This window comes from Camelina sativa, chromosome 6 (assembly GCF_030686135.1).
Source record: "Camelina sativa cultivar CO46 ecotype springtype chromosome 6, ASM3068613v1".
In the NCBI taxonomy this organism is placed as follows: domain Eukaryota; kingdom Viridiplantae; phylum Streptophyta; class Magnoliopsida; order Brassicales; family Brassicaceae; genus Camelina; species Camelina sativa.
The window spans coordinates 26,534,437-26,559,442 of record NC_141885.1 but is presented as its reverse complement, the minus strand read 5'-3'; the positions used below and the strand labels follow the sequence as shown (position 1 = coordinate 26,559,442).

Below are 25,006 nucleotides of genomic sequence, written 5' to 3'. Positions count from 1 at the left end.
ATGTGTGATTTTTTTTTTTTAAAAATTTTCTAAATGCAATATGTAAGATGACAAAACTCAACCACTCTAAAATTGAGCTAAAAGCCTAAAACCAAATCAGCAAATACTTGACCAAATGGAATCTATTCTATTACTTTGCGTCGACCCAAAAGGAAATGTTTTTTTTTTTTTCTTCTTCTTTCCTGGATCTACCGAAAAGGGAATCTAATCAAGCATAAGAAGTAAAAAAAAATAAAAATAACAAATTATATATGGTACAACCGTTATATTAATTAATAGTAACCATATAGTATTGCTTTGAATAATAATAATACCATATAGTAAAAATATTTATTTTCCTCGTGGTGAGAATATTTATAAACGAGTTTATGAATTATATTGATAATAGAGCACGGGAACAATTTAATCGAGGGATTTTAGTTGTTGAGCTAATTAAAATTTGACTTAAAAGCGAAAAGAAAAAAAAAAGAGTAAAAAAAAAAAAGCTGTCTCAAAGCTCTCTGACGTTATTTTCCTGTCGAAGTCGCAGACTCGTCATCACAGCTCAGGGGGAGAAATTCTGGGTTTTCTTCTTCTTCTCCTATACGCGCTAAATCTTCTCCATCTCTTCTAATAAGGTAAAACCCAAATCATCTCCTCCTCCTCGTTTCTATCTGAAGAATCTATCAGATAGAGAGAGAGAGAGAGAGAGAGTTTATAGAGGATGCCAGTGATCTCCAAAGCTTCATCTACTACCACCGCCACCAACAATTCATCGATTCCTTCGTGTTCTAGGGTTTACTCTCTCTTCCCCTCTTTTTTTTTTTTTTTTTTTCTTACTCTTCTCTTTGATTCTCTCTTTGCTCCTTTTTTTTTTCTTTTTAATAATTCCGATCCAGTTATATGGTTGGTACGAGATTTAGCCCTTTTTTCAAGTTCTGTGTTGGGTACTGTTTATGAGATTTCTCTGCTGGAAATTTCATAATTCAGATTCTCCCTGTATCGATCTTCGTTTGTTTGCTTGAGATTTCCTCTGTAGATTCCATTAACTGGTGCTAGTGTTGTGTGTATTGAGTTTGTCTTAGTAGAGAGCTGATTCACACTTTTGATAAAATTAAGACTAGTAGGTTTGATTCAATCATAAGGGTCAATTACTATCTATCTGCTGTTGACTGGTTAGGTGGAACTGGCGATTCTGTCTGCTTTGTGACAACTGTGTTTTAGTCTTTTATTTCACAATCTTATAGTATTTGTATCGGATTATGATTTTTTTTTTTTTTTTTAATTGAATTCATGAAACAGATTGGAGGTCAGCTTTGTGTGTGGCCTGGTTTGAGACAACTTTGCCTCAGGAAAAGCTTATTATACGGAGTTATGTGGTTGTTATCCATGCCACTCAAAACATTGCGTGGAGCTAGAAAAACCCTTAAAATTACCCACTTTTGTAGCATTTCCAACATGCCATCCTCTTTAAAAATCGAACTGGTTAGTAGTATGCCTTTGTCCTTTTCTTCTGTATCTTATATGCCCTGTGCAAACATTGTTTATTTTCATACGCTTGCTTTTCTTATTTTTTTTTCCGGGGATGTTTTCAGGTTCCCTGCAGTAAGGACAACTATGCTTATCTTTTGCACGATGAAGACACCGGCACTGTTGGAGTTGTTGATCCTTCTGAGGCTGGACCTGTTATAGAAGCATTGAGCAGGAAAAACTGGAATTTAACTTACATTTTGAATACTCATCATCATGATGATCACATTGGAGGGAATGCTGAATTGAAAGGAAAGTATGGCGCCAAGGTAAGAGGATACTATTGTCGGTTTTGAACTGTATGATCTTGTTTTTTGCGCAAGTTAGCACTCTCTTTATTATCATTTGTTCCCTTGAAGTATTCCTTGCCTCTGAAAGCTATGAAACGTAGTAGAGCTTTACATTATAATGGTTTGGTTTTGTGGTGTAGTAAAGTGTTAAGTCCAACCAGAATGATTTGTGGGCTTTTCTGTTTTGCAACTATGTTTAGTTGTTCTTTTCGTTGTTACTTCCAATATATATACTAAAGTGTTTTTATGTGACGTATGTTGCCGACAGGTGATTGGATCAGCGTCGGATAAGGATCGGATTCCTGAAATTGACATACTTCTGAAGGATAGTGACAAGTGGATGTTTGCTGGCCATGAGGTCCGGATACTTGACACTCCTGGCCACACACAAGGTTTGTAGCTGCCATATACGTCTACTTTAACAAACGATGATATATAGTCAAGTATTGCCAACTTTAGACACGTTTGGTGGCTCACATATTAGTATCTTATTTGTCATTCTCCAGACATTACTGTGTAACTGCTCTCTTTTTTTTCATCGTTCTAGTGTTGAACAACTAGTCATTTCATGTTTTACGCTCCTTAATTGTTCTTATTCTCACGCAGGCCACATAAGCTTCTACTTTCCTGGATCAGCGACAATATTCACAGGAGACCTAATATATAGCTTATCCTGTGGTACCCTTTCAGAAGGTACCCCTGAGCAGGTAACATTGATTGAAAATTAGGCATAAAACCTAACCGGTGAATCTGAAAAATAGCTATATACAACCCTCTGTAGCCTTGCACTCTATGGTTATTTCTTGTGGCAATAGTTGTGATAGTGATTTGCGGTTTTGAAATTGTGTTTCTTTTTCAACCTTCTCTATCTTTGCACTGTTATGGTTAGTTTCTTTTGGCAAAAGTGGGCTAAATGGGTCAAATCTTATAGACCTTATGGAGAGACCACTTGGGAGTACTCTAATAACCTAACTTGATAGTTTCTTCCATAGAAGCAAGCTCATTCTGCTTTGTCCTCTGTTAACGATAAAGCGCCTTTTTTTTGCCCAAGTCTCAGATGCTTTCATCACTTCAAAAGATCGTGGCGTTACCAGATGATACAAATATATACTGCGGCCGTGAAAACACAGCAGTAAGTTTTAAACCACATAAATACTGTCTTATCTCACATTGGTGAACTCTATGCGACTTGGTGAAATAAACTATCTATATATCCTCCATGATACAGGGCAATCTAAAGTTTGCACTATCTGTAGAACCAAAGAATGAAACTCTTCAGTCCTATGCAACCCGAGTCGCCCATCTGCGCAGCCAGGGACTCCCATCGGTAAAATCTGACCTATTCCCTATCATCTCCTCTTAGCTCACTAAACGTCTTTCTGGATCTCATTTACTGGGTTTTGTATGTAGATTCCAACGACTGTTAAGGTGGAGAAAGCATGTAACCCGTTCCTCAGAACATCCAGCAAAGATATCCGTAAATCATTAAGCATTCCGGACTCAGCAACAGAAGCTGAAGCACTGCGTCGTATACAAAGAGCCAGAGACCGTTTCTGAAAAAACTTGGGCATGTTTCTTAATTTGTATAGAAAATTTGCAAATCATCATCAGCCGCAAAAAAATCAATATGTTATTATATGTTTTGGGCTTTCTTCAGTTATCCATTTGAATCTGTATTCAAAACAGAAAAAAAAAAAAAAATCTATATATTTAGTTGCTCATTTATTAAATTATGAGATTTCAAGTGTAATGATGCTTCAGCACACAAGTGTATACGTTTTAGTTCTCTCTTCAAAAGCTTTACCAAATTTCTTAACTATGGAAATCATTAGTTTGGTGGATTGATGGAGTTGGTTCACCAAACGTGAAAACGCAACCGTGCGTCTATTGCTTGTCAACAAAAATACTTAACAACAAAAAGTATTCAATATATTAAAGTCCAATTCAATAGAATTTATGCGAAAAAGTGTCAGTATTACATAGCGGAAGAATAAAAATGGAAACGCTAAAAGGTTTCGCGAGTGGAGAGAGGTTGCAAGCATATGATCTGCCCGCCAAGCAACCCCTTTTAACATTAGTAGTACTGAATTCAGCTTTGTGTGCACTGATCTAACTCGGCTGGACCTTTTCCGCTGAGTTGACTCGCGCGTTTTCGATTTATCGAAAAAAGCGAATAGAGCTTGGGGTTTGTTTTATTCGGCGATAACAATGGAGGGAGAAGATTCCGTCCATGGCGATTCTCATCTCAACCTCAAGACATGTGTCGTCCTTGGCGGCCGAGGGTTCATTGGTCGATCGCTTGTCTCTAGATTGCTTCGCCTCGGAAGCTGGACAGTCCGAGTCGCTGATTCCGCTCACACTCTCCATCTTGACGAATCCGATTCGGTCCTTGTGGATGCTCTCTCCTCCGGCCGCGCTTCTTATCACTCCGTCGATGTTCGTGATAAACCTCAGATCGTTAAAGGTTTGCTTCTTATTTCTCTTTGTATGAATGCTGGACAGATCGGTGTTTGGTATCTGAGAACATACTGTGGGAGAATTTTTTTGATGTTTGAGATTTTTTGGGTTATGATTTGAGTTTTGGTGTTTTAGATGTTGGGATGTGATGGTCACCTCATATAGTTGTTTGTTCTTTGCAGTTACTGAGGGTTCCTGTGTTGTATTTTACATGGGAGCTACTGATTTGCGTTCCCTTGATTACTTTGACTGCTACAAGGTTATTGTTCAAGGTAAAAGTTCTTGCTCACTTCAAGATGGTTTACCATTTTATTAGTTTAACCTTGGGTGGTTAATCGTCGACCCCCTGATAGGTACAAGAAATGTGATTTCTGCCTGTCGTGAGTCTGGAGTCAGAAAACTTATCTACAACAGTACTGCTGATGTTGTTTTTGATTGTTCCCAACCTATACATGATGGTGATGAATCCTTGAGACGTCCTTTGAAGGTAATCCCTGAGGATGATTATTTTGTTGGTTTTTTCTTTTTGCTCCTGTTCAGAGATGATATCTGTTTAACTGTTTTGCTTCGATTCTGTTGCAGTTCCAATCCATGTTGACAGACTTTAACGCTCAAGCGGAAGCTTTGATCAAATTTGCTAACACCCGTGATGGTCTCTTAACTTGTGCACTTCGCTCTAGCATTGTTTTTGGACCTGGTGACACGGAGTTTGTACCTTTCCTTGTGAATCTAGCCAAGTCCGGATATGCAAAGGTCTTATTATTATGTCATCACATTATTGAGTTATGTTTATTATCTAACGATACCTGGGTAGTTTTCCCGTTGGAATAAGAGATTCCATGAGCTTAATGTGTTTTTGGATTTCTTTTGTTTGGAGAATGACTGTCTTGTTCTTTTAAAATTTCAGTTTATAATCGGGAGTGGTGAAAATATGTCTGATTTCACTTACTCTGAGAACGTTTCTCATGCACATATATGCGCCGCAGAAGCATTAGATTTACGGATGGAGTATGTGGCTGGAAAGGTAACTCTGAGGCATATGTATCTACCAAATCACTCCTGAAACGCATGACTAATATATTTGATGAAGTTGTTCTGTGCCGACTATATGTAGGACTTTTTTATCACAAACCTCAAGCCGGTCAGATTTTTGGACTTTGTAAGCCACATTGTTGAAGGTCTGGGATACCCAAGGTAAATGAGCATCCAATCAGTTTTTGATATAATGAAACTTGTTGTGAACTCCTTTCTCTTGCTGTTTCCTGATTATCCGGTGTCTGCTGCGGCATGGTCGAAGGTCCCTCAGAATTTATGAACCTACCCTGAATGTTCCCTTCTTAAATCATCTGCATTCTTAGTATTTTTCTAAGGATAGATGTCATGAACTACCTTATCTAGTGGAACTGTTTCGAGTACGGCCATATTATGTTGTTTTTTTGGATAGCTACTATCTTGTACATGTTTCCGTCTCCTAATATCTAAATATTGATCATTTTGATAAGTTTCAGATCCTTAGACCCAACTTTCTGGTTTACTTGTTTTGATATTTTTCTTCTCGTCAATTGCAGACCATCTATTAAACTTCCTGTTCGGCTGGTTTTGTTTGTTTTCTCACTTCTCAAATGGACACACGAAAAGGAGGGCCTTGGGAGTAATTATGACACAGCTCATCAGTATGCTCTGTTAGCTTCATCAATGAGAACTTTTAACTGCAATGCAGCTAAGAAGCATCTTGGTTACACACCTGTTGTGACACTTGAAGTGAGTTAAAATAGGATTTTATTTGTTTTTATCATATTCAGCTGGTTGAAAGCTTCCTTGGATTCATTAGCTCTTGTTGGATTGTAGGATGGTATTGCATCAACGGTTCAGTGGTTCTCTCGGGATCTTGAGAAGTCTGATGACACGATCATTCAATCTACTGCAGATCAGCTTCTTGGTTGTGGTAAAGGTTAGAACCATCTCGCTACTAACAATTATAATAATGCCCTTTGAAAGTGTTGTTCTTGGCTAATTATTCAGTTATATTGCTTTAAGTCTGTGTCTCATTTAGCTATGGGTATGATGATGCATGTTAATAAGGCTAAACCTGGAAAGAATCTATCTCTATTCTTAATTTAGATTTCTTGCTTCTAGATGTCTAAAACATGCTGAAGTATCTACTTGATCCATTTACCCCTGCTTCCAGACCATGCGATTTTATACGAGTTCCAACTTTATGTCATGCACATATAAACAAACTATGGGTCAATGCAAGCGTTTAATCTTAATTTGTTTAAATTGACTTGACTTTTCATCTATGTTCTCATGCAGTTGCAGACATCTTGCTGTGGAGAAATGAGAAGAAAACATTCGTGTCTTTTGTTTTCCTCAACTTGTTATATTACTGGTTCTTCTTTTCTGGAAAGACATTTACTTCATCTGCAGCCCAACTCCTGTTTCTGTTTGCTGTTGCTCTCTATGGACTTGCTTTTGTGCCGTCAAAAATGTAAGTATTAATTCCGAAAGTTAAGCACTATAGAGGATAGTAAACTTATTTTGTGACACCACAATTTTGGTGATGCATCCATGTATATATGCTTCTCTTGTGAAATCTATATGCAGTAAGTGATATAATTGCTTATTTTGACAGTTTGGGGTTTCAAGTCAAGAAAATACCCCCGTGGAGATTTGAGATCTCGGAGTCAGCTGTGAGAGATTTTAGCAAAGATGTCGTAGTTGTGTGGAACCACGGAGTTGGCCGTTTTAAATCCCTAAGCAGAGGAGGAGACTGGATCAAGTTCTTCAAGGTACAATTCTACTACTCTCTACACACTTATCCAATGCCCAGCAAACATGGAAGTAAACTCATTTCTCTCGTTTCCTGAAACCAAAAAACAGATTGCAGGATCCCTATATCTCCTCAAACTGATCTTATCTCGTTCATTGGCAGCATTTCTTTTCACAGGTACTTGACCAAAACTTTTGTTTTCACACTTTATAATCATGATTAAAAAAACATCATTATCCATAAAATTTCCTGTCCATAACATTGTCTGAACGCTTTGCTGAACAGTGATGTCGTTCTCGTTCACTGCGTTCTTCATCTACGAGCAATACGAGCTTGAGCTCTATTACCTAGCCAGGATCTTCGTCGAATGCTTAACAGTTGTTAAAAGGATGGTGCCTGTTTCTGATGCTTCGGCTAAGCCAATGTTCTTGTGAAGCTTCCAAAGTCCACTAAACGAACACCAACAACAGTTCCAGAGACTAATTGCAGTTATTAGAGATGTCTTTTGTACAAACAGTTTGCTATATTTCGGAATGTAATCTTAATTAAGAGTGAGAGGGATATAATACATAATTACGATTATTTACCAATTTGCCCATGACAACATGAAAACGCATCGTTTCGTTTCGAATTCCAAAAAGAAAATAATAATAAAATAAAATAAAGGAAAAGTTATCATCTATGTATGCCCTTTAAAACCCGCCGCTTCGTTACCTTCTGGCCTCTCTTCTATCTTTCTCTCTCTCTCTCTCTCTCTCTTCGTCTTCAAACTCTTATCTAGGGTTCTCTCTTCTCCTCTGTGTTGCTGGTTGGATTTTAAAACTCAAATCTCTCACATATACTGCTTCATCGTTCAATTCGTCTCTCGTGGATAATCGAAATCTCAATATCCCCAAAGGTAAAAAACAATCATCAATTCAGAAGGATTCGAATTCTTTGGGATCCTTGAGGATTATCGCCAACTGAAACCAAATCAACGATGGCGTTAGCCATGAAGCCAATCAGACCCGATGATTCGGGTTTCAAATCTAATAACCTTTGGGTCGGTAGCCTTACGATCGAAACGACAGACTCAGATCTGACCGAGTTGTTTGGAAGATACGGCGATATCGATAGAATCACGGCGTATTCTTCGCGTGGGTTCGCGTTTGTATACTACAGACATGTGGAGGAAGCCGTGGCTGCGAAAGAGGCTCTTCAAGGAGCTGATTTGAACGGAAGTCAGATTAAGATCGAATTCGCACGACCGGTTTGTTCTTATCTATTGCTCTCTAACTTTGATTGTCTTTTGTCAACGATTATTATACTGTTTTTGCGAATTCATAGTCCAGGAGGTTCACATAACTTTGGTGTTGCTTGTTTACTTAAAAGTTTATTTTTGTGTTGAATCTGGTTTCTCCTCGCACAAAAATCGAAGTCCAAACCTAGATTTATTTAACCTGATCCGATCTTTAAAAAAAAAAAGAGCAAACGCAATTTCTCAAATTAGTTTGGTTTTATTCTACGACAACCGTCTAATCAAACTCGCGCCAAGCGAAACCACAAAGAGATCTTATACGTGTGAAGAATTTGATGTCAAATCATGTATATGATTACTCTTATATCGAATGAGTTGCAAAAGAATACATCAAACACATTCTTCTCGCCGTTATGCAAAGGTTGATGATTCAATTGTCGTCTTCGGTATCATTAGCGTTATCTTCAGACTTGTATCCGCGTTTAGCAGTGTGTGATTTCAGGTTCGCTCCAGTTGTTGAATCTCACAGATTTGAGTGTGAATGAATTGCGGAATTTCGAAAGGTGAAAAATTTGGAAGCTAGTTAATCATCGATCATCAGCCAAACAGATTAGAAATTGGGAGTTTTTAAAGTTCTGTTTCCTGCAAAAACCAAACCGTGTGGAGAAACTTGTCTACGCGGGGGGGGGGGGGGGGGGGGGGGGTACTCGAGATATCAATAACTGGCAACGTTTCGTTCAATTTCCTTGGTATGAGTGGCACAAAACCATATCAGTTATGGAGGAGTGTAGGGCTTGCTTATCCTGGATGCTACAGTAAAGACAAATTATGTGGTTGTTAATTTGGCTAACTCTACCAATCAGTTACGTAGTAGATGATCGTCTCATGGTGAAAGAGAAGCTTTTATTTTTGAAACGAAGAACAAAACGTGCTCATCAATCCTTGCCCTACGTACAATCTAGGCTTTCCCAGTTTTGTTCCTCAAGGAGTTGAGTTCTTCACGACCATTCTGGGATTGGTATATCTGCAGTGATCAAGAAAAAGATTCATTTGCAAGCAGACTCCAATTTCAATCTCTCCCGGCTTTAAGTATTCAATGGAGTGTCCAGGGTTTGGTTTGTTTGGGACGAAGGCAACAATAAAGACAAGATTGCTTTGCCGAGAACGTTAATGTCTTGCCAGCTTTGAGATCGACGTTCTTCTCTTGCAGACCATATGTGTGTTTTGTCTAGATGAACTGTTAACACTGATTGATAGAGGAAGATGATGTTGTTAGTTTAGGATAGCAATTGATATCAATTGGTATCATAATGTAGTTGGAATATGAGTTAATTTTTGTGTGTTTAATTTCCTTGATGTTTGAAGCTCTATTCTCTGCAACCTATCTGGGTAATATTATATCACCTTCTTATGTATGCGCCTTTTCTTGTTGCAGGCAAAACCTTGTAAGAGTCTTTGGGTGGGTGGAATCAGCCCGAGTGTCTCCAAGGATGAGCTGGAGGAAGAGTTCAGCAAGTTTGGGAAGATCGAGGATTTTAGGTTTCTTAGAGAACGCAAGACAGCTTTCATTGATTATTATGAGATGGATGATGCTTTACAGGCTAAGAGCATGAATGGAAAGCGAATGGGTGGTAGCTATTTGCGGGTTGATTTTCTTCGCTCACAAGCGCCAAGAAAAGTAAGTACCCTTGTGACATTTATTTCTGTTTACTTTAATAAATTGCATCAGACTTTTAGCGCTGAGCTCTGTCTTGTGCACCTAGGAGCAGTATTTACTCGAATCAACTGTTTTTCTAGTGAATTCCTACAGCTTTGTAGCACCATTTCATATTCCATAATAGTGTCTGCGCATCGTTTTTATTGAAATCAAGTTACTTTTTCTTTATCTTTAGGAACAATGGGCTGGCTCCTATGATAACAGGAATGGGAATATGAATCAGAAACCTCAGGTTAGTCGTAAAAGTTGAAATATAGTATGTTTCTTGTTAATGGTGATTTGTGTAGGTTAATTGGCTTTGACATTTTTGGTATATTCTTACAGTATCCTCACTCATATGAAGATGGTAAAGGAGATGTCCAGCCAAGTAAGGTTCTGCGGGTTGTGTACCCTCCTACTCTTCAGATAGATGAGCAAGTGCTACACAATGCAATGATACTCTTTGGTGAGATCGAGAGGATTAAAAGTTACCCATCAATGCATTTTTCACTTGTGGAGTTTAGAAGCGCGGAAGAAGCTCGCCGTGCCAAGGAAGAGCTACAGGGGAGGTTATACAGGGATCAGAGAATCACAATTATGTACTCAAACGATGAGCTGCCTCCTCAGCAAGATGATACTAGTTTTTACTCTGGTGTGAAACGGTCAAGGCCAGATATGTTCAACAATGACCCGTCATTTGTACCTTCTCCTCATTCTACTGGAATTCCTGGGTCTATGAGGCCCTTCAGAGGTAGCAATGAGCGTTCTTATAATGGTTCAGAATACAACGATGTTGTAGGCAAGGAGCCAAACTGGAGGAGGCCATCTCCAAATGGAACCGGAATACTCCCATCTCCAACAGGATCTGGAATCCTCCCATCTCCTGCGCAAGGTACAAGGTCAAACCCTGGTTCTTGGGAAGGATATGATCCTGCTCAGTTGGACAGGGAAAGTAAACGAACCAAAAGAGATGGATCGGTGGACGGTTTTACTCCAATGGGTGTAGATGAGAGGTCATATGGACGTGGCTCAGTTGCTGCTAGGCCTATCCGTGGTCACTCTGATTCTGACATGTGGAGAGGAATGATTGCCAAGGGTGGCACTCCTGTCTGTTGTGCTCGTTGTGTACCTATTGGAAAAGGGATTGAAACTAAACTGTGAGTACCCTTTACAGTATTTAAACCCTTCTAATGTTTTCATTCTTTTACAGAGATCCATATATTTTCTTTACATTCTTGATGGAAGTTAGAGGTCATTATTTTAGGTAGTAAATTGTAGGATTGACTATTGCTTGTATAGTTCATGAGATGTCTTGATTTACGTGGTGCTAATGCATTTATGATTTAACTGATGACGTTTCCTTCAATTACTGACTTTGGTTGTATTTTAAATTGATTTACAGCCCTGAGGTCATCAATTGTTCAGCAAGAACTGGTTTGGATATGCTCGCCAAACATTACACCGAAGCCATTGGATTTGAAATCGTTTTCTTCTTACCAAACAGGCAAGAAGATTTTGCGTCTTACACTGAATTTCTCCGCTACCTTGGCTCAAAAAATCGGGCAGGTGTTGCCAAATTAGATGATGGAACAACGTTATTCTTGGTGCCTCCATCAGATTTCTTAACTGATGTACTCAAAGTGTCTGGTCCAGAACGGCTTTATGGTGTTGTTCTCAAGTTGCCTCCGCCAGCTGTTCCTGTTGCAGCATCATACAGACATGAAACTCAGTACAATCCTCTGCCTTATATGGATCAAGCCCGGGATTCACCTGCCAATGCCAGTCACAGTTTATATCCTCCTAGGGAAAATTACAACATGGGTGCACCAGAACATTTGACAGCTCCTTCAAAACCATCCGTTAGCGAGCCTCTCAGAATACCTAACAATGCAGCGCCTCAAGCTGGGGTTAGTTTAACTCCGGAGCTTTTAGCGACTCTGGCATCTTTTCTCCCTGCAACTTCTCAACCTACTGCCCCCGAGAGTCACCAACCTTTGTCAGGCAATTCAACAGTTGTTTCCACAGTTACTCAATCCAATGGACTGTACAATGGAGAAGCACCGTCAAATCAGTCATTCCAACAATATGGAAATCAATACACTCCAGCCGGGCAACTACCTCCTCCTCCCCCTCCCCCTCTGCGTTACCCAGCAGCTTCAAACAACCCCAACTACTCTAGCGGAATGGTCCATGGCAACGTGCAATACCAAGGCCAATCTGTTAACATGCCTCAGCTGTCTCCGTTACCAAATATGCCTCATAATAATTATGCCATGTACACACAGGGTTCGTCAAATCAGGCTGTTTCTCAGCCCATGACACAGCATTACCAACCAGAAGCTTCCATGCCCAACCAAAATTATGGTCTTCCAAGCTATCAGCAAGCTAATTATCATGCCGTTACAACAAATCTGGCGCATAACATAAATCCTTCCCAATTCCAAGCTGCTATGCAACCACCAGCTGACAAGGCAAACTTAGAGACACAAAGCCAAACGCCACAGTTGCAGCCTTTGCTCTCTGGGGTTGGTCAAGGTACAACGGATGGGGAGGTGGATAAGAACCAGAGATACCAGTCAACACTACAGTTTGCCGCAAACCTTCTTCTCCAGATACAGCAGAAGCAGCAGCAACAGTCTTCAGGTACTCCGGCTGGACAGGGGCCTTGAACTAGCTCCACCCGCCATCGTAATCCTTAAGGTAAATCATCTCTATCTGCACCCTTTGTTTGATCACTGAGTTGAATGATTGAAATACTTGTCTGATCCTTTCTTGGCATATGATAAAAGCATGTGCTCCCTGTTTATCTCTTGCATTTCTGTAGAGTTATCTGTGTCAAAGCTGAAGCATTTTAGTCTACATTTTTATAGAGGGTACATGAACTTTTGTGAGAAAAACGTAGGATTGCTTTGTTGAAAATACATTTTTTATCTGTTGCTTGCATTGTCATTGTGGCTGCCTACTTTGTTGGTTCTTTCTTTGCTTCTTCCATGAATCCAGCCTAATGGTATACATATAACATCTAATTTGGTATTCTTCTTATGACATGTAAATTTTGCTTTTTATTGAATCCCCTTTGTTTTTGTGGAGCTACGATGGAGTGTGTATGTGTGTGTAAATGGTTGGTTACTAGCATACCTTGGATTTGTAAATTTCGTAAATGTGATAAGAATATACTTTTTGATGATTAGGAGTTCTAATTGCTTGTATAGAAATATAACAAACTGTGCTTCAGCTTGCAAAACTCTCCTTTAATACAAAAGATAAGAGACAGAGAATCTTAACTGCGGTCATTAAAGAGCATACAAAGATTACCTGATTGCAGAAAGCCAATTTGATAGACTTGAAAATCCTGTCCGAGAAAAACTCAGATGAACAATCTGATGATACATATATACTCTTATCGTTTACCAAACCTCCTAAATTACCAAGGAGAAAATAACAGATTCAATCGTGTGATTTGCCTTTTTATGATCATAGAGAAAACTGAATTATATTGGAGGAAGGAAGCTTAGAGAAGCCGTGTCATTAACTCATACCTGTTTTGAAACTGTGTAGGTGGTGGTTTGAGAGCTAAAAGCGGTAAAACTTGCGTGACCAAGAGAGAGGCGTTTGTGCTATAGAAAGAAGTGTACGAACAAAGTCTATAAAAAGTCCTTACAGACGCAGAAAAAAAAATGAAGGCTTGGTGCTCTTTAGCTCATCATCGTTTTTCTTTCTTTAGATAAAAGAAAGGCTGTATAAATTTGACTGTGATTTTTAGATTGTCTTTTCTTTTCTTTTCCTAAATAGTTTATTTTTGTTGCTCTTATAAAACAAATCCTCGACATTATGTCAAAATTGTTGATGATATTCCAATGGAGAACCCAAGTTTTACATCTACTTTCTCGTATGCCCATTAGTATCATGTGAAAGTTTACAAACAAACAAACAAAACACTAAAGCTTACGTACATTTATTTACTGTATAAAAAAAAACTCAGACAAATAAGTTTTTGTTGAGTCTCATTTATGGTAAAAGTGAGAAGTTTGTTAAATTTTGGAGACTACATGAGGGAATAAGCAGGGCCTCCACCTCCTTCAGGCACCGTCCACTCTATGTTTTGCTTAGGATCTTTGATGTCACATGCCTTTCACATATTTTTTTAAAAATAATCAAAATAACGATTTAAACTTCTCCAAAATCAATGGAGTAACATGAATACACACGATTTAACAAAAAGTACTTAAAGTCAATGAGTGATGCATACCTTGCAGTGCAAACAGTTTTGAGCGTTGATCTGCAGTTTCGGCTTTCCCTCTTCATCTTCCACATATCTTTTTTAAGTTTAGAATCAACATACAAACCATGATGAGTATCTTGTTTCAGTAAGTTACTCTATTGATCAAATTTCATATGGAGAGATAGAGCGGAGAGAGTAAGTGAGTTATTACTCGTAAACACGGGCTGGGCAGTATCGTGACTCTGGTGCAGCATACTCTGGAAAGTTTACCTTTTCTGGAATCTTGGGATCCCTCAAGCGCAAATGAGATGGTTGATCATGATCATGATTGGTATTACTCCTGTTATCGTCATCATCATTCAACATTCAAGATGCAACCACTAGTAAATACCATAGGAGGAGTACTTTTACATTGTAAATATATTGGAGTTTGTGTCATGGAACAAACCTGTATAACGAAGTTGGCACATCAAATGAAAAAACACCATCTGGCTTTGGATACTCAATTGGTGTGCATTTCCGAGCATGCTGCATTAAAATGTAGCACGACATTAGTTGTGTTTTTCTCATTTTCAGTGTGTTCAGTGGACGATCTAATTACAGTTGATATAGGTAAGGTTTATTCAAGTGCTTGTAATACTTACATTTGTTGCTTCGTGGTCAGCTTTCCCGTGCTTGAGCGTGTAAGGGACCTTTCCTTTCAGTACATAGCTGCATAATCAAACATAAATAGTTCACTTATAGCAAAAAGAAATGATCATACAAACACTGCAAAAAGGAGAATCAAGGCCGGGTCTTACTGTTCCATAGCACTCACGGCCATGCCAGGGAGTAGCCCATACTCGAATGCCTGCAAGGATTAGAGATTACGATCTTATCTTCCAGGAAAGATGAATTAGACAGAAAACAACATGCGCTGGTATATGTTCATGATATTACGTACAGGACGGTAGTTTCGAGCTGCGTAGAGCTCCTTCCACACCCATGAATCCCTCAGGTTGTCCCAGTATGTGTTCATGTTTATACCTTCATGAAGTACACCAAATGCAGCCTCTGCTGCTAACATTCCTGTAAGATGTTGATGACATTAAGATGAGAATTCTGTGATGGGACAATGAAAAAAAAACGTATTTTACCAAAGATTGATTGTGACCTGATTTCATTGCTGTATGCGTTCCCTTAATCTTGGGTACATTGAGAAAACCAGCTGAACATCCAATTATTGCTCCTCCAGGAAAAACTGGATAGGGAATGGACTGAAATTTTACTAGCATCAAGTTCAAATATGTTATAAAATGCCAAACAAATTCACGATGCTATCTAGAAATCTTATTTTCCAGTCAATAAAACTAAACTATGTAGAAAATGGCTATACCAAAAATGAGAATTGTACTGATTTCAAAGAATCAAGGCAGCAGTATCTAAGGGAGTAAGTTTCAACTCACCTGAAAACCACCTTCATTTAAAGTACGAGCTCCATACTGAAGCACAGTACCGCCTTCCAAGATGCGTTTAATGGCAGGATGGTGTTTGAGTTTCTGTTTGGAGGATAAAATGATATTGCTCATCAAACTTCTCAATTTTGAATTACCTTATTAGAAAGGTATTCATTGTAATTGACATACCTGAAATTCCTCATACGGATTCAGAAAAGGGTTGTGGTAATTCAAGGCAACAACCAAGCCAAGGGCAACCTGTTTGGTTGAAAAGAAAACTCAAACTCAGCTACCAAAATTGAAAGATAAGTTTTGTAATTGATTAAGACAATATTTTCTCAACCGTATTAAAGAATCTTCGAAGGGAGAGATGAGTTACCTGCCTGTCGTTCATGTGGTACAAGAATGAACCTCCATAAGTTTTGGGTTCTAAGGGCCAACCCAATGTGTGAACAACTTCCCCGGGGTTATGCTTGCTTTCATGTATCTCCCAAACCTGTTATACTAAAAGTATCAGCAATTAAAAATGACATATGGCCAACAGTTTACACAGAGAAACTGTTACGTAAAATCTGAATTCGAGTTAAAACTAATCAAGGATAGAAGTGGAAACCTCCTTAATTCCCAAAGCATATGTCTGATGCTGAGCATTAACCTCCTCTCTTAATTTATACTTTTTAATGATTCTCTGCACATATGAGAGTAAGAACTTGGTTAGCATCAGAAGTAGATGCAGGCAAATCGTGTGTGTATCCTTATAATCAAAACGGTTCTTCTGACCTCGGACAATGATCCTCTGCATCCCTCTGCAAATAGTGTAACTCGCCCTTTTATGTCAACGCCTGGCTGGAAATTCTCCTTCTTGGAACCATCTTTGGATATACCCATATCTTTGGTTGCAATCCCAACAAGTTTATCACTTGCATCATATAAGACCTGAAAAGGAACGTTTACTATGAAAAAACATCAATTGTATTCAAGACTCTAAACACAAGTAGAAGCACAAAATTACCTCACTAGCAGAAAAGCCAGGATAAATCTCAGTTCCAAGCTCCTCAGCTTTTCCTCCTAGCCAACGCACCAGTTGACTCAAACTATATACACAAGCACCACCAAATACCAAACATCTCAAATGAAACTTTTAACAATGGACATAAAAGAGTAATAATCGTTTCTCTCTTACACATACCTAATAACGTAGTTTCCCTTGTTATCAAACGGAGAAGGAAGTGAAATTGCACGATCTTTCGTCAAAAACCAGAACTTATCAGATGAAGCAGGGATCTCAATGGGTGTCTACAAACATACATATCATAAAACAACAAAAAATCTGAATAATTACATTTTGGTTTCTTCTTAGTTCTTAAACAAGGAGCATACAAGACTAAGTAAAGACTAAGAGAGAGAGAGAGGGTCAAACATGTTCTTGTCTCCAATGTGGAAGAAGTTCATCTAATGCCACAGGTTCAAAAACATTTCCAGATATGATATGTCCTCCTACAAATATGAAATTTCACAACAAAATTACAGAGAGCTAAAAGAGAATAGAAAAATCAATACTTTTTTGAGAAAGAGAGAGAGAGAGAGAGAGAGAGTAGGAAACTGACCTACTTCTGCTCCTTTCTCAACGACGCAAACAGAGAGATCAACGTTCTTCTCCTGAGACAGTTGTTTCAATCGTATAGCAGCAGATAAACCGGCCGGTCCAGCTCCAACAATCAGAACATCGTACTCTATTGACTCTCTTCCCGCTTCACTGCTGATACTCCTCCCATTCACTCCTAAAGTCCTCGAATTTGAGCTTAAAGGTGAAATTTTTCGAAACAACTCGACGGAATATGGATACCCAGATCGATTCGATTGCCTCGGAGGTGACGACGACACAGAGGATGATGAGGTAAAAGGTTTTGAAGAAGGTAATAAAGGGAGAAGCAGACGGTGATTCTTAAAGCTTCTGAATTGATTCGAAGAAGAGAGCTTTACAAGGAATCTATGCATGATGATGGATCACTACTGAGTAAACTAGGATGAGGATGATCGAGGAGGAAAGGATTAACAAGAAGACATTAACAAAAGCTTCGAACTGACTCGGCGATAGATGTGGCAGCCTCTTTCATTCATCTCTTTTATCTAAAATATAACATTAAAAAAGGAAATTGACTATTATTTTTGGGACATGGTTTATGCAATAATTCTGTATTAATATAATGTTTTTTTATAACAAATATTAATGTAACTAGATTTTGCACCGCGGACATATAACTTTTATTATAATTTATATTTATGTTGTATCTATTTGTTAAATATTGGATATTTTGTAAATAGAGAAATAACTAAATTTTTCGATTGTTGTGTGGATAAATATTTATATTATTTTTTTAACCTGCAATACAACCATTTGTTTGTTATATTTAGTTTGTTTTGTTTACTGTTTGAGATTCTATTTTGATTTTAGTTATTATAACAAAAAAATAAAGGATCTAAATACATAAACTGATTAAGTCACATTTTTCCTAATGATTTAATTATTTTACACAATCTTAGTTAAATTAATTTGATTTTATGTCAAATATTCTAATATTAGTAGTGTTGATAAATAATTAAATGAGGATTTAACCCGTATTAACACAAATTTAATAATATTTTATTAATTTCAACGTGTCCTCTTTATAACTCATTTACTATATAACCACATTATATAGTATTTTAAACTTTTTAATTTTACATATTCTTAATAATTAAATTTTTTATTAAATTTATATATGTTAATTATAATATCTAAATAAACGTCAATCGAAGTTTTTCTTAGTTAATAATCAAATCTCACAGTTTTTGGAAAACAAAATGGAAATCAAATTGTTGTTTTCTTTGTTTGCGAATGATTCAGATATAGAATATCTTTAAAACACAATAGAATGTATGGTTAAATATATGATAGTTTCTATTTCCATATTGATTACTATTATTTATTTAGTTGGAATGAAATGTAAAATATTTAGGAAATAAAATCTGTAGTAATGTTAGTTTTAAAAAAAATTTAAGGGTTAATGTTGTAAATAACTTTTTAAATAAACAAAAGTAAAATGGCATAACCCAAAATGTACTTCAAAAATGTTAATATAGATATTTTTGCGGTAAAATATGCAACTGATGGTGACGTATATTAATCAGAATTTTAAGATTTTTCTAACCAATTTTAAAATTACATAGCGACGTATATGCAATATGGTCACATGATGCGTAAGACCAAATAACACATGAGATTCCTTATTTGGTGCAACACAGTCACCAACCACTATCAAACGCAATATTTCATAATTGTTCAACCAAAATCTCACCCAACTCTCCCTCTCTTGTACGTATATATAGACGTAGTAACATAGAGGAGATGACTATACACACGCTACATTTTGAGTTATATTTATGATGCCGGAACAAACGTACATGTACGCTTATGTAACGCTGCCGCATAATGACCAGAGAGAACGCTACTCTCAGAAATGTTATCGGGACGGAAGACGGGTGGTGTTGGCAAGCTACGACTTGATGGGATCAGAGAGTTTCGGTTTTAAAGAGAAGCTAAGGAAGTCAATGAAAGGAATCAACGAGTCCGCCGAGCGGTGGGTTTCCGAAGTGCGTCAAGGTACGACCAAGAGACGTTTTGCGATTAGAGTTTTGAGGACAAAACTTGGCTTCTACTCTTGCTTCATTCGTAGTGTTGGATTTTTTACTTCTTGCGTGGGGGCACCTAGATAATTTCATGAAGTAATTAATCTTACCCTAAAGTATTCTATCGATGTCGCTCTTTCGTACATTTACATGTAAATATTTGATTTCATTTACACATACGTACGTGTTTCGTGTATCCCACATTCAGATTCAAGTTGGAGACTTTGTCGAGTGAATTAAGGTTTGAATATATAAACTTACTGTTATTGTGTACGCGGTATAATATGTAATCAGAAATCTATATTTTGGTGATCCATTGATTTCATGACCACTATGAATTAATGCTCCCGAAATTCACATAATAAGGATACCCAATACTTGATTATCCAAGAAAATGTATGTCTTATTTAGATATAAAATTACATTTTCACCCAAAAGATAAAACAAAAAGAAAAATACAAATATGTGGACAGATTATATATCCACAATTATAAAGTTTTATCTAAAACAAAGACATAAAACAAAACAAAAAAACCAATATGTGGACATCACTCCTAGGAATATTATTTTTAGTGGTCCAGTTATTTGAATTAGATATATGGTTAATTAATACTCCTTATATAAAATGAAAACATAAAATCAGAATAAATGAGGAGGTAATAATATAATTAGTATAATCCAGCAGAAGGCTGCGGAGCAGGAGCAAAAGGCTGTGGAGCAGGAGCAGGACTACTACAACATGAAGTGATGAGTTTGTTGCAGCAAGATTTACTCTTCACTGCGCCAATGAAATCATATAATTGCCTTCCCTCATCAACTTTGATACCTTTGTTTGTTACGCCTTCAAATAAGTACCGTCCGAAAGTAATGCGGCCCTCAACCTCGGTCGCGGTCATTGCTACGATCATTACCAATACGGCAATAGAGACAATCGCGCTTCTCCTTTCAAACGCCATTATTATTATTTTTTTATTTTGTTTTTCTTGAATTTTTTTTTTTTTTGTTTTTTTTTTTGTTATGAATTTTTGACTGATGATTATGGTTGTAGCTATCGGTGTTATTTATATGGTAAACCAAGCTCCCAAATATAGTAAATTGCTATTTTAGATAGCTTATTGAATGTTTCCTGTGGATGGTATTTGAGCGAATCTTATTCTTAATTTTATGCCTTTAGTACCGGAGTATTTTATGACTTGGTATTTAACTTGGTGTACGCAAAATGTGGATATTTTAAGAATGGGCACATTAATATGATTTCAAAAGAGGGCAACAGTTTATGTTGCTTTTTGAGTTGAGTGGTTGGAAACTTGGATTCACCTCCTTTTTTCATGGTAATCATATTTATTATCTTCGCCTTCTAATTATGTCTGGATGATGATGGTTTTAATTTGGTGATAAATAAAATGTAGTCGGTATATCAATAAATATTTAAAACGTTGGTATAAGAAACATAAACATCATTGATTCAAAATAGTGTAATTTTCTAACGTAGAAATATAAGAAGAAAAATGAATTCCCTATCAAATCAAGTCCTGAAGAAAAGACGAGACCGCATGGAGTAGGCTCTCACGGCCGAGAGTATCAAAATTGTGGTGAGTGCAGGTACAAACACTGCTAATACAAATAACAATATCATCAATAATTAATGAGAAGATAGTTAAAGAGTTCAGTAGATTATAAACCAAATTATATTTTTTCTCAAGCAATAAAAATAAATATGTTGTAAATGTTTGCTTCATATGGGCTTATTTGGCCTAAATCATGAATTGGCCTATATTGGTGTATAGCCCATTCATGATCCGGGTTGTGTGGTCTGTAAGGGTAAACCGACATAAGCTCTATGTTCGGTGTGGGAAGATCTCTCAAAAAGATGACATGATTAAGGGTGCTTCAAGAATACTTCAAGAACAATGGGGTACCGGAGCCTGAGGGGAAAGTAACCTGGCTCTGATACCAATTGTTGGGTTTTCCAAGCCCAAGCCAATTCCCCTATTAGTATGATATTGTTCGCTTTGGGCCCAGGTGTCAAAGTCCGCACGGATTTTTTATTGGGCTTCTTCCCAAAATGCCTCATACTAATTGGAGTTAGTCTTAGCTTATATATTAGAAACTTATTTTCTAATCTTCAAATGTCGGATTTTGTTTGTATCCCAACAAAATAGGCTACCTCCGAAAGTCACGAGCGAGAATGAGGACGACAACACATTGGTTAGTAAAATCATGAGTATAAACTGCAAAGGTCCTTTGACAAAAAAAAAGTATAAACTGCAAAGGTCAAACAAGTAGTAGCATTAAACTTACTGCCAAGAATAAATACAACTCAGCCAAGAATAACGCTAGGTTAACTTAAACTTACTGCGTGCAGCGTGATTGGACATAATAGGAGCAAGATTAAACTTGGTTGATGTAATTTAGAGAGTTTCGTAGCCCATATGTTGATATTAAACTTGGAGACTTTAGGCAAGTTATTTCAGGCTTGGATTTTCATACATTTTCTTGTATAAGTATATTTGCGTCAGATGCTCACAAGAAGTTTAAATTTTTATTTTTTAACTAAAATTTTCTATTTCCATTGATGTTCACAACTATTGGTTGATGCTCACAAGATTTATATTACCCATATATTGGATACTTCGTAGCTAGCTTGAATTTTGGCCAAATATATTCCATCGTCGTTTATTTTATTTTATTTTATTTAAAGCTGAACTAGAATCTAAACTCAAAATGATATATAATTTCATTCATATAAAGGAAAATGTAATGGAAAATGTAAGACAATACAAATGTATATATGTGGACGGTTTTATCCTTCCCACAACGTTTACTATACATTGATGGATGATGATCCTCTAAAAAAAAGATAACACACTTGGTTCATATATACATCGCCAATCAATACTATTATGTCCAATCACCCACTTATCTAAATATTTATATAAAGCTAATCAAATCGCCTCAGAAAAAGGGGAAAAAAATATATAAAGAAAAAAATTACGAAGTAATTATATTATACAGTAAATGTTAACGTAATTAAGTTAATGTTTAGGAAAACAACAAGTGTGAATGAACACGTTGCAACAACCTCCACCAAAATCAGCTAAGCTCCGTCGGATATGGATTCCCCCATCCACTTCGGTAGCAGTCGTTGCTACTATCATTAGACATATGGCCATTGACACAACCGCAGTTTTCATTCCAATTAACGCCATTTTTTTCGTAGTCTTTTTGTTCCTTTTTTTTTTTTTTTTGGTGGTTGTTCATCATGAGTTTTAACTATTAGTGTATTTATATGTTAAGCCAAACTTCCAGATATAGTATATTGTTAATTTAGACAACTTGTTCAATGATTTTTGTGGATGGCATTTGAGAGTGATCAATTTTATTTTTAGTTCCATACATTTAGAAACAATAAAAGTGATGACTAGTAGGTTTTGGCATATACAAATTAGAAAGAAACAATTATTACGTATTCTAATATTAAAAAGATAAAAAGTTAAAAATTTCGTTGTCAAAAAAAAAAAAAAAAAAAAAAAAGTTAAAAATTTCGTTTGATTTGACTCGTGAGATCGGTTCGACGACGTCGTTTGATTTAATTTAATTGCTATATTGGGCCCAACTAATGGGTGCCTTATTGGGCTAAAAAAACCCGTTATACACAACACAAAATGCTAGGGTTTTGCAATCTCCCACACGCTCCCACTATATATATATGTATAATCTCAAATTCATACCTCTCTGTTCTCTCTCCGCATCAATCATCTCTGTTTAGTTTGAAACTTCTTTATGACAGATCTGTGCGTTTTTCGAAATGTTTATGTTTTACGAATAAAGGCTCCATCTTTACTGAGTCAACAGCAGGCGCCGCTTTAATGGCGACCTGACTGCCGCTTGGAGCCCAGATCAAAGGCCAGAGGAAGACCCATGGAACTTATAGATTTTTTCAGTAGTTTCATGATTCAATACTCTTGGCTACATATTCGGATTATTTGGTTTTGTTTTTCTAATGTTTATTGTGGATGCGAGAATGGGTTTGTTTATATATTGATGGCATTAAGTCAGACACGGGTGCTTGTTGGGTTTAATAAGAAACAGCAGAGCTACCTTTTGCATTGTGCCTATAATAATTTATATTAGCTTCTCATCACGATTGGAGTCAAGTCTTGATCTGATGTCTTTCCCCATGGCTTCCTCCAAATTTAAAGCAGCTACAATTGTTTTCATACGAATGATATCTGAATTTTGTTATACCAAACGCTATTAGTACTTTCTCGCTTTCTCTAATCCATGTTTTAGAGTTTAGACATAAAACTCATTACCGATTCATAAAGACATTTTCCTGTTGTGGATATGAGTCAAGATCAAGAAACGGTCAAGATCACGAATGAAGAAAATCAAAAAGTGACCATATCATGTGGAGAGCAAGCAACATCGATACTTCCAGAACGATGGGGTTTCTTTGAGGGTGAGAGGCAATGAATGGCGTTATGATGGTATTCTCTAATACAGCGACGCCAACTATAAATTCAGTTCACTAGTCCGACGTTTAGCCTAATTCTTTGACAATATTACCAAGCATTGAGGGAAGTGCTGAGAAAAATTGAATGCCTACTTTTAAAACAAGTTATTTTTAAGAGATGTAGCAACTATTGTTATGTGTTATGATGTTTCAACTCGTAAAATCTCTTGCGATTCAGTCACGGTATGCTTAAATTGTGATAAGTCTCAAACACGGTTCCTAATAAAACCTTTGCGTAATTGATATATACTGTGTTCCTTTCTTTTTTCATACTCAATGTTTACCAAAACACTTCTTGTCAAATTTTAATTTTCTTGTAACCAAAGAAATATATACCGATATGCTTGTATCCCATTCCTAGGCTTATCAGATCCATCAATATCTCTCAAGACGTTGTGTTCCGAGCTCTACTCGTAGCAGTGGTTGAAGTTTCAGCGATTAACATAACAAAAAGGTGCATATATAATATAATAATGATCATATCAATAAAAAGTTTCAGCGATTAACATAACATAAAAGTGCATACATAATAATGATCATATCAATAAAAAGATAGATTAAAAAAAAAAAAAAAATGGAATTGAGCTACTAGATAAACAATGTTTGAATAGACTCTTCTTCCGTCATGGCTTATATACAGTATATCTGAGTTTCTTCTCAACGAATTCTTCTCCGAGTAGACTATCGATATTCGATCTCCATTCTTTTGATACAGTTTTGAATTGGCCCAGAAATTTTATGGGAAGCCACCACATTATCTGTTTCGCTAGCTTTGGAGGAAGATTGATTGAAGTTAGGGTTTTCTCCGTCTCCTTCATCATCTTTGGTTTGTGAATGTGAGAGTTTCCCCTCGGACAAAATCCAGTCTTTGACATATATATATATATATATATGCAAAACTACAACTTCTGTTACTTATCGAATTATTTAATTAAGGTCCCATCTCTTATTAGACTTTCCTTTTTCTTTTCCGATATTTTCTATATTTTACAATTGTTTGCCTTGTTCCTTTCTTTGTTTCTTCCCAAATCTATATAGGTAAATAAAAGTAGGATTCTAAAGATATTAATATAAAGGAAAAATATATATATATATACATATAAAAAGAGAAATGTAAAATTTTGAGAAACAATATATGAAACTTACATTTTTATGCTTATTGTTAATCTTCTTATTATACAAATCAAAAAAGAATAGTAACAAA

The 25,006-nt window shown here is 36.7% G+C and overlaps 5 protein-coding genes and 1 pseudogene across 12 annotated transcripts; 4 read left to right on the top strand and 2 right to left on the bottom strand.

Moving 5' to 3' along the window:
- Positions 1–362: 362 nt before the first annotated feature.
- On the top strand, positions 363–3,529 carry LOC104793274 (hydroxyacylglutathione hydrolase 1, mitochondrial). Of its 2 annotated transcripts, none has more exons than XM_010519603.3 (8): positions 363–775; positions 1,282–1,464; positions 1,575–1,778; positions 2,068–2,191; positions 2,406–2,506; positions 2,857–2,931; positions 3,028–3,126; positions 3,210–3,529. In XM_010519603.3, exons 1-8 carry the CDS (start codon positions 704–706, stop codon positions 3,354–3,356), a joined length of 1,005 nt encoding a protein of 334 aa, XP_010517905.1. In that variant the 5' UTR covers positions 363–703; the 3' UTR covers positions 3,357–3,529. The 2 variants fall into 2 exon arrangements, with proteins under 2 accessions (XP_010517905.1, XP_010517904.1); XM_010519602.3 differs by having other exon boundaries at positions 384–775; positions 2,851–2,931.
- A 4-nt stretch (positions 3,530–3,533) lies between these two features.
- Positions 3,534–7,616, top strand: LOC104793273 (3beta-hydroxysteroid-dehydrogenase/decarboxylase). Its single transcript, XM_010519601.3, has 12 exons — positions 3,534–4,263; positions 4,439–4,528; positions 4,610–4,743; positions 4,839–5,009; positions 5,164–5,280; positions 5,371–5,450; positions 5,825–6,017; positions 6,105–6,207; positions 6,570–6,744; positions 6,889–7,045; positions 7,137–7,203; positions 7,312–7,616. Exons 1-12 carry the CDS (start codon positions 4,008–4,010, stop codon positions 7,458–7,460), a joined length of 1,692 nt encoding a protein of 563 aa, XP_010517903.1. The 5' UTR covers positions 3,534–4,007; the 3' UTR covers positions 7,461–7,616.
- A 90-nt stretch (positions 7,617–7,706) lies between these two features.
- Positions 7,707–13,839, top strand: LOC104793271 (flowering time control protein FPA). The gene is made up of 6 exons (XM_010519598.2): positions 7,707–8,275; positions 9,699–9,941; positions 10,156–10,212; positions 10,305–11,116; positions 11,362–12,659; positions 13,518–13,839. The coding sequence occupies exons 1-5, from the start codon at positions 8,006–8,008 to the stop codon at positions 12,626–12,628; spliced, it is 2,649 nt and encodes an 882-aa protein (XP_010517900.2). The 5' UTR covers positions 7,707–8,005; the 3' UTR covers positions 12,629–12,659; positions 13,518–13,839.
- On the bottom strand, positions 13,789–17,802 carry LOC104793272 (electron transfer flavoprotein-ubiquinone oxidoreductase, mitochondrial). 6 transcript variants are annotated; one of them, XR_015559999.1, is made up of 17 exons: positions 17,225–17,793; positions 17,038–17,114; positions 16,807–16,913; positions 16,630–16,711; positions 16,398–16,553; positions 16,231–16,305; positions 15,997–16,113; positions 15,807–15,875; positions 15,627–15,719; positions 15,335–15,448; positions 15,125–15,249; positions 14,982–15,031; positions 14,826–14,892; positions 14,630–14,709; positions 14,393–14,521; positions 14,209–14,275; positions 13,789–14,088 (listed from the first exon to the last, which is right to left on the bottom strand). XR_015559999.1 is itself a non-coding variant. In XM_087454866.1 (17 exons), exons 1-17 carry the CDS (start codon positions 17,613–17,615, stop codon positions 14,005–14,007), a joined length of 1,872 nt encoding a protein of 623 aa, XP_087310992.1. In that variant the 5' UTR covers positions 17,616–17,802; the 3' UTR covers positions 13,789–14,004. The 6 variants fall into 6 exon arrangements, 1 of the variants encoding a protein (XP_087310992.1); XR_015559998.1 differs by having other exon boundaries at positions 15,335–15,421; XR_015560001.1 differs by having other exon boundaries at positions 16,001–16,113.
- Positions 17,803–19,030: 1,228 nt separating this feature from the next.
- Positions 19,031–19,617, top strand: LOC104793270 (uncharacterized; annotated as a pseudogene). Its single transcript, XR_015559997.1, has one exon. The product of XR_015559997.1 is annotated as an uncharacterized LOC104793270 (transcript).
- Positions 19,618–21,993: 2,376 nt separating this feature from the next.
- Positions 21,994–22,542, bottom strand: LOC109133443 (uncharacterized). The gene has a single exon (XM_019246560.2). It carries the CDS (start codon positions 22,493–22,495, stop codon positions 22,322–22,324), a length of 174 nt encoding a protein of 57 aa, XP_019102105.1. The 5' UTR covers positions 22,496–22,542; the 3' UTR covers positions 21,994–22,321.
- Between the last annotated feature and the right edge of the window lie 2,464 nt (positions 22,543–25,006).

Bases quoted from the DNA above. Each gene is read 5' to 3' on its own strand.
- LOC104793271 (XM_010519598.2), top strand. From the start codon at position 8,006: ATGGCGTTAGCCATGAAGCCAATCAGACCCGATGATTCGGGTTTCAAA. The intron at 9,942-10,155 runs GTAAGTACCCTT...CTTTATCTTTAG, and splicing joins GCTCACAAGCGCCAAGAAAA to GAACAATGGGCTGGCTCCTA. The intron at 10,213-10,304 runs GTTAGTCGTAAA...ATATTCTTACAG, and splicing joins ATATGAATCAGAAACCTCAG to TATCCTCACTCATATGAAGA.
- LOC109133443 (XM_019246560.2), bottom strand. From the start codon at position 22,495: ATGGCGTTAATTGGAATGAAAACTGCGGTTGTGTCAATGGCCATATGT.
- LOC104793272 (XM_087454866.1), bottom strand. From the start codon at position 17,615: ATGCATAGATTCCTTGTAAAGCTCTCTTCTTCGAATCAATTCAGAAGC. The intron at 15,250-15,334 runs GTCACAATCAAT...AACATCTTACAG, and splicing joins GCATACAGCAATGAAATCAG to GAATGTTAGCAGCAGAGGCT. The intron at 14,893-14,981 runs GTAAGACCCGGC...TTGATTATGCAG, and splicing joins GCCGTGAGTGCTATGGAACA to CTATGTACTGAAAGGAAAGG.
- LOC104793274 (XM_010519602.3), top strand. From the start codon at position 704: ATGCCAGTGATCTCCAAAGCTTCATCTACTACCACCGCCACCAACAAT. The intron at 1,465-1,574 runs GTTAGTAGTATG...GGATGTTTTCAG, and splicing joins CCTCTTTAAAAATCGAACTG to GTTCCCTGCAGTAAGGACAA. The intron at 3,127-3,209 runs GTAAAATCTGAC...TTTTGTATGTAG, and splicing joins GCAGCCAGGGACTCCCATCG to ATTCCAACGACTGTTAAGGT.
- LOC104793273 (XM_010519601.3), top strand. From the start codon at position 4,008: ATGGAGGGAGAAGATTCCGTCCATGGCGATTCTCATCTCAACCTCAAG. The intron at 6,018-6,104 runs GTGAGTTAAAAT...GTTGGATTGTAG, and splicing joins CACCTGTTGTGACACTTGAA to GATGGTATTGCATCAACGGT. The intron at 7,204-7,311 runs GTACTTGACCAA...TTTGCTGAACAG, and splicing joins GGCAGCATTTCTTTTCACAG to TGATGTCGTTCTCGTTCACT.